This window comes from Colobus angolensis, unplaced genomic scaffold, assembly GCF_000951035.1.
Source record: "Colobus angolensis palliatus isolate OR3802 unplaced genomic scaffold, Cang.pa_1.0 Scaffold52, whole genome shotgun sequence".
In the NCBI taxonomy this organism is placed as follows: Eukaryota; Metazoa; Chordata; class Mammalia; order Primates; family Cercopithecidae; genus Colobus; species Colobus angolensis.
In genome coordinates this window covers 9,574,008-9,581,584 of record NW_012118710.1, presented here as the reverse complement: position 1 = coordinate 9,581,584, position 7,577 = coordinate 9,574,008, and the positions used below count along the sequence as shown (strand labels likewise).

General features: G+C 41.7%; 1 protein-coding gene across 1 annotated transcript in view; it reads right to left on the bottom strand.

Annotated features, from left to right (window-relative positions):
* Window positions 1-384: 384 nt before the first annotated feature.
* Window positions 385-7,577, bottom strand: part of TTI2 (TELO2 interacting protein 2) — a 21,269-nt gene continuing 14,076 nt past the window's right edge. The window contains exons 5-8 of the mRNA XM_011960727.1: window positions 5,470-5,657; window positions 5,151-5,294; window positions 2,073-2,235; window positions 385-707 (exon numbers count right to left, since the gene is read on the bottom strand). Coding sequence (XP_011816117.1) covers window positions 603-707; window positions 2,073-2,235; window positions 5,151-5,294; window positions 5,470-5,657 — 600 coding nt within the window. The 3' untranslated portion in view covers window positions 385-602. The remainder of the gene's footprint in view (window positions 708-2,072; window positions 2,236-5,150; window positions 5,295-5,469; window positions 5,658-7,577) is intronic.

Genomic DNA, 7,577 nt, shown 5'->3' with positions numbered 1-7,577 from the left:
ATGTGGAAATAGAATATGAGCAGGAGACAGAGTCCATGGCCAAGGCCAAAACCACGTGATTTCCCTTTCAGCATTATACCCAGGACTGAACATGCTGAGTTTTTTTTTTTTTTTTTTTTTTTTTTAAACACATACACACCTCCAGTTTTTGCTCTTTTGTGTTGTGTTGAACACCGTATTTGTGTTTTTATTATTTATGCCACGTCAGTAGGGCAAGAAATCTGGAGTGAGTGAAGAAAGCTAAGTTGTGAACAAGAGTGTTTTTATAGCATATGTGTTGAAGTAACAGCTTGTGCCCGAGAAACTTAACAGATGAGTTCTTGGATCTGGGATGAGATGACGGATGTAAATATTTCTAAATTTTAAATGCTACATTCCTTGGTGTCCTTTTTTCTCCCAAACTTTATTTAGAAATGGAAGGAGTTCAATTTTTTCTTGTTCTACTTTCCCTACTCCTATGGAGGTAAAAGGAAAGAAAGAAGGAAAAAGCAGCTCTCACTTCCAAAGTTTCGTGTAAAAGTATCTTTTTTTCTTAAATAACTCCATTCATACAAATTGGGATGGGAAGAAAATCCTTTCCTCTTGGGAAAGTAATGCAAGTCTTAAGTTCCATCGTAGGGAGCGCCTTCAGAAACCTGCTGCACTTTTCTGATACAGTTCACCACCTTTCTGTCTTCACAGCTTTGGGGAATTTTGGCCAGGAGACCCTGAAACATGAAACCAAACAGGCTTTGATTTTTTTTTTTTCAAATAACTTTTTTCCCCTTTTGCTTGATTCTTCTTCCTTGGTATCATATTCAAAGGAGGAAAGAATGGATGACACTTGGGAACAGGTCACTAAACAGCATAGGTATTAGTTGGTTTTTTATTATTATTTTTAAATTTATGTAGCTCTTATGTATTGAAGGTGTTACTTTAAAAACTGTATTAATGTGCTTGGAAATCTCCTGCTGGCTCATGAAACAGCAGAATTCCAGCCAAGGCAAATTAATTTGGATCTAGGGCTTGAAAACACCCAAGATTAAAGAGCGAAGATGAAATAGTTTGAATAAACTGGTAAAATAACAATTCATACCATCTCTACATATTTTTAGGATATGAATTTCTTTTTTTTTTTCCTGCTGGGTAGATTGTCCAGTGAGTTATGGCATGAATTTCTTTTCATGCTACCTTCAGTCTTTCAACTAAAGATTTCTAAAAGGGGTAAGAAATGAGGCAATAGTTTATTAGATACATAGAAGTACACAGCTATTATATGCTGTGGCTTTGAGAAGTTAACTTTTGTGGAACATGAAACCAAAGGAAGAATTTCCATGTAGATAAATTAAGATTAGGGGCTGGGCGTGGTGGCTCATGCCTGTAATCCCAGCACTTTGGGAGGCTGAGGCGGGCGGATCGCAAGGACAGGAGATGGAGACCACGGTGAAACCCCGTCTCTACTAAAAATACAAAAAATTAGCCGGGCGCGGTGGCCAGCGCCTGTAGTCCCAGCTACTCAGGAGGCTGAGGCAGGAGAATGATGTGAACCTGGGAGGCGGAGCTTGCAGTGAGCCAAGATCGCGCCACTGCACTCCAGCCTGGGGGACAGAGCAAGACTCCGTCTCAAAAACAAAACAAAACAAAACAAAACAAAAAAGAATAGGGAAAAACATCTACCTAAAAGATGGCTGTCCCTAAAAAACTGGAAACATCTGAAATGCTCTATTTATGATATTATTCCTGGGAGCTTATAGCCCATTATTTTGACTTTTTTTTTTTTTAATTCAGAAGACTAGAACAGAAGTTAAATTTTACAAACTTTTGATCACAATGCTTTTGCCCATTCTGTCTTGTCCTTGGCCCCCGTGACATGTGCTGATCCTCCTGCCTTTAGTTCTAAATGGTTCTGAATAGCTTTAAAAGATGAATAAGAAAAAAGATCAAGCTCTTTTGAGGCTAGAGGGCTCATATGGAGACGTAAAACTCTTCATTTCCAGACTTGGTCAGGCACATACATAGTAAATTATACTCAGTCATAGGAATTACATAAAGATAATGAGGCCCAACTGAAACCAAGTTTCAGTCTGCTTTACCTTTACCCGTCCTTGAGAGCAGTGGTCCAGGAGAATCAGGCAGTCTGTGGCCTCCTGTAGCAGGGCACTCTTAACAGACTCAGGTGTAAGGTTTGGATCCCTTGCTACATCACAAATCAGTTTCAAGAGAGCCTTCAGTAAGACCACAAGTCTGCAGGAAACTCTGGAATCAAAAAGAAAAGCTATGTTCTTACTGTAAATCTGGATATTAAAATTGGAAGAGACTTCAAAGACTGTCAAGTGGAAAGCCCTCATTTCATAAATTAAGGAACTTGGGTCAAAGTTAAATGAAAAAAACCTAAAAACAGAACCAAAGACAGCCTCTAGATTTCTTACCCTCAAGTCTCCTGTTAGCACACTGCACACACACACACACCCCCTCTGCCACACTGCTCTCTCCCTTCCAGAAGCTTGGTTCTACTGTAAGCAACAGCTCCTTCATGGGCTGAGAAGGGGAAACCAGGATCTCCCCTAACCAAGGGCCTATACTTTTATTTTTCAACTCTATTAACTGAACTATGCTTGGAGAGAGCGCTCAATCCTTTAACTTTAATGCCATCTTAGGCCTGCAAGTTGAAGACAGAGTAGGGGAAATGAGCTTGGCTTCTGGGACTTAGTGTCAAGTTGAATTTTCTGTCATTTAATTTCAGATCCTAGCTCATCAGTGAAATCCAGCCTACTTGTAACTATTAACCTTTCTAAACTATAAACCTTTCTACTATCACCTTGGTAAAGTTCTGGAAATGGACGATGCTAGTGACTGCACAATATGACTGTACTTAATGCCACTGAACTGTACACTTTAAAATGTAAAATGTGTATGTATTTTTACTACAATAAAAAAAAACCCTAAAAAAAACCTTAATGAAAGGTGGAAAATAATTTAACTTACAATGTGAAAACACAATGTGAAATGTACAATAAATCATATTTATGGACAGATGCATGACTGGGAGAAAAAAGTGTTCATCTTTTTATCTAGATACTCCTCATTTTCCTACGGTTTGGTTGCCTCTCAGCCGTCCATCTGTTATTCAACTTATAATCGGCTCTATTTTCCATTTCCCATGCTCTACCCCCTCATACCCATATTCCTTTTCTACCTCCCTGCATTTAATTCACTCTCCCTTCTTGGAATCTTAGTCTCTGCTCTTTAAAGACCTGACAATCTGATTCAACTTTATTCATCCATTGATTCATTATCTTCCAGTTCATTCATTCTTCAAATATTTGTATACCTAATACCAGGTACTGAGCATACTTTGAGAGAATATAAGAGATGTGGTTTTCCGTTATCCTGGAGTTTATAATTCAGTAGGGACAAAGATAGTAAACAAGTGCAACCTAGTTACCAATATGACTAAGGGAAAGGTTGTCACGGGGGAATGTTACTCTGGATTCCTTGCACATTTATAAGGAAGTGAGAGAATATGGTCCAGAATAGATACTATATGTTGGGGCACTGGATTCTCTGGCTCAATTCAACTTTCAGCTATTCAAGAGATGCTTCTGCTGACTCAACAGTTTGGGTTCCAGTTCTTGACACCTACCTCAAGCCAGAGTTGGAATGATTTCCAAGCAAGTATATCCTACATTAGTATTCTTTCACTATTTTATATATATATATATAATTTTTTTTTGAGACAGAGCATCGCTCCGTCACCCAGTCTGGAGTGCAGTGGCTCCATCGCAGCTCACTGCAACCTCTGCCTCCTGGGTCCAAGTGATTCTACTGCTTCAGCCTCCTGAGTAGCTGGGACTACAGTTGCGTGCCACCATGCCCGGCTAATTTTTGTATTTTTAGTAGAGAAGGCATTTCACCATGTTGGCCAGGCTGGTCTCGAACTCCTGACCTCAGGTGATTCTCCCGCCTTGGCCTCCCAAAGTGCTGGGATTACAGGTGTTAGCCACCACACCCGGCCTCTAGATTGGTATTCTGATCACTGCTCTGCAGATGTTAAATGATGTGCTATGAAGTACTCTGCTCTCAATTAGATTTAAAGAACATTAGGATTAACAAAGTTAAGCAAATGTGTTTATTGCAACACTTCTAAATGACCTTAATCTTCTAATATGCCTTTTAAATCTAGAGAGATGTGCACCCTCTATGGTTTTCCAATCTATTTGACCACAGAATTTTTTTTTTTTCCTGTGGGGCATCAAAGAGTACCTAGATGGGGCTTCTGCAAAACACCAATCTAAACCATTCTTAAGATATATAGCCGGGCACAGTGGCCCACACCTGTAATCCCAGCACTTTTAGGAGGCCGAGGTGGGTGGATCACAAAGTCAGGAGTTCAAGACCAGCCTGGCCAATATGGTGAAACATCATCTCTACTAAAAATACAAAAAAAATTAGCCAGGCATGGTGACGGGCGCCTGTAATCCCAGCTACTCGGGAGGCTGAGGCAGGAAAATCACTTGAATCCAGGAGGCAGAGGTTGCAGTGAGCTGAGATTGTGCCACTGCACTCCAGCCTGGGTGACAAAGCGAGACTCCACCTCAAAAAAAAAAGGCTGGGCACGGTCGCTCACTCATGTAATCCTAGCACTTTGGGAGGCCAAGGCGGGTGGATTACGAGGTCAGGAGTTCAAGACCAGCCTGGCCAACGTAGTGATACCCCATCTCTACTAAAAATACAAAAAATTAGCCGGGCCTGGCGGTGGGTGCCTGTAGTCTCAGCTACTCGGGAGGCTGAGGCAGAAGAATCGCTTGAACCCAGGAGGCAGAAGTTGCAGTGCATGGAGATCGAGCCACTGGACTCCAACCTGGGCAACATTGCTGTCTCAAAAAAAAAAAAAAAAATATACTAGAGTTTTAAAGAGAAATGATTTAATAGTGTCAGAATCTGGTACTGATACCTGGTAAAAGAGTCAAATATGAGCACCTCAAGTAACTATAGTATATTTTATCTTTCCAATGCCATTTTCTCAGTTTAAAATCCTATAGGTGTGTGAAAATGGGAGGTATTCAAATACATAGTATACATTTAATACTTGGTACTGAATGTATTACATACATCCAAGCAAGTTCTCAAGAGAAAATCAGCTGAGTTTTGCACCTTAAGGCTGCTATTACCTGGGCCAAGTATGTTGCATGAGAAGTTTTAGGGTTTCCAGTATCTTCAATCTAGCTTCCTCCTCAGGTCCATCATAAACCTCCAGATAACCAATGATGACTCTCTCCAGCCGCTTCAAGTGCCGAACAGTTAGGATCCCCAACCTAAAGATGAAAGAGAAAATATGACGCCAGTGCAGTGGCTCATGCCTGTAATCCCAGCACTTTGGGAGACTGAGGTGGGAGGACTGCTTGAGGCCAGGAGCTCGAGACCAGCTCAAGCAACATAACAAGATCCTGTGTCTATAAAATAATAATAAATAAAAACCCAAGGACTCACCTCTTCACAAAAGCCGGCAGGTTTCTTGCATAGGTCCTGCGTAAGAGAAGGCGGTGCTCTGGCTCCATGTGGGTCAGGATCAGCTGCAGGACCTCATCGCAATGGGTGGTAGGTCGAGCTCCATCTCCTTTCCAGTGCAGGGTTTTCTCCAGGATGGGGAATAAATCCAGCAGACACAGGAGCACAGGCTAGAAGGAAGGAATGGAAGGATGCTGCATAGTTCATCCATTTGCATTTATAATACTCATGGACCTCTCTAGAACTCCATTAATCTACCGTCCTTAGGGTCCATACCAGAGAATTCGAAGATACTAGTAATCATATATGAAGTGCATATTACTTTACATTTTCAAACTTTTTTCCATTCTTAATCTCCATCTGACAGTCTCAAATCAATACATTCTCCTCAGGACCATTCTTTTCATAAATTTATAAAATTTATAATTTATAAAATGGGAAAAATGGCAGAGCTGGGACTTTAACCCAGATTTTAGGAATCTAAGTCTATTGTTACTATGTCACTAAGTCTAAGTGACTTAGTGATACATGATATTTACACATTTTTTTGTGTGTGTGTGAGACAGAGTCTCACTCTGTCACCCAGGCTGGAGGACAGTGGTGCAATCTCGGCTCACTGCAACCTCTGCTTCTCAGGCTCAAGCGATTCTTGTGCCTCAGCCACCTAACTAGTTGGGACTACAGGTGTGCACCACCACGCCTGGCTAACTTTTCTATTTTTTAGTAGAGACAGGGGTTCGCCATGTTGTCTAGGCTGGTCTCAAACTCCTGGCCTCAAGTGATCCACCTGCCTTGGTCTCCGAAAGTGCTTGGATTACAGGTGAGAGCCATTGTACTCGGCCAGTATTTACACATACTTTTAATAAAACTGCTCTTAAGCAGAATCTAAGATGTTCCAAATTTGGGTCAAATTTGACCACCCTACCTGCTGAAGTTGCAGTGTCTAGGCCAGGGGTATCCAGTCTTTTGGCTTCCCCGGGCCACACTGGAAGAAGAATTGTCTTAGGCCACACATAAAATACACTAACACTAATGATAGCTGATGAGCTTTAAAAAAAAAATGCAATAAAAACTTACAACATTTTAAGAAAGTTTACAAATTTGTGTTGGGCTGCATGCAAAGCCATCTTGGGACGCATGCAGGCCATGGGTTGGACAAGCTTGGTTTAGATACTTCCTTTTAACTTTCCTGGGACCTTTGGTTTTTCTCTTGGTATTTTGGTTTTTTAAAATTTCTTTTCTCTACCACCTTAAGAACCCCAGCAGTTCTGGCTGTTAACAATCTGGATTCTCAATACCCAGTATTTAAAATACTGTTTAAAAATCAAAAGAGGCTGGGCGCAGTGGCCCATGCCTGTAATCCTAGCATCTTGGGAGGCCAAGGTGGGCAGATCACTTGAGGTCAGGAGGTTTGAGACTAGCCTGGGCAACATGGAGAAACCCCGTCTCAGGTAATACAAAAATTAGCTGGGCATGGTGGCACGTGCCTGTAATCCCAGCTGCTAGGGAGGCTGAGGCAAAAGGATCACTTGAACCTGGGAGGCAGAGGTTGCAATGCACCAAGATCGCGCCACTGCACTCTGGCCTGGGTGACACAGTGAGGCTCCACCTCAAAAAAAATAAATAAAATAAAATAAAAATAAAGGCAGCAGGGTGGGGAGGTGGAAAGGAGGGAAGTAAGGCATAACGAAACAAGGTTGCTTCCACCTCTAATTTTGTATAACTTGTTTCTTCTGTCTTTGGAGTTTCTTTCTCCCTCCTAAGAAACTTACTTATTCATCCTTCATAAAGGTAAATATCACCTCCTTCCCAAAGCCTCCTAAAGTCACCCCAAACCTGGTTAGTTACCTACTGCTTGATACCCACTGCACCTTTTTTTATTTTTGAGATGTAGTTTTGCTCTTGTTACCCAGGCTGGAGTGCAATGGCACGGTCTTGGCTCACTGCAACCTCCGCCTCTTCCTGCCTCAGCCTCCCGAGTAGCTGGGCTACAGGCATGTGCCACCACGCCCAGCTAATTTTTTGTATTTTTAGTAGAGGCAAGGTTTCACCGTATTAGCCAGCATGGTCTCGATCTCCTGACCTCATGA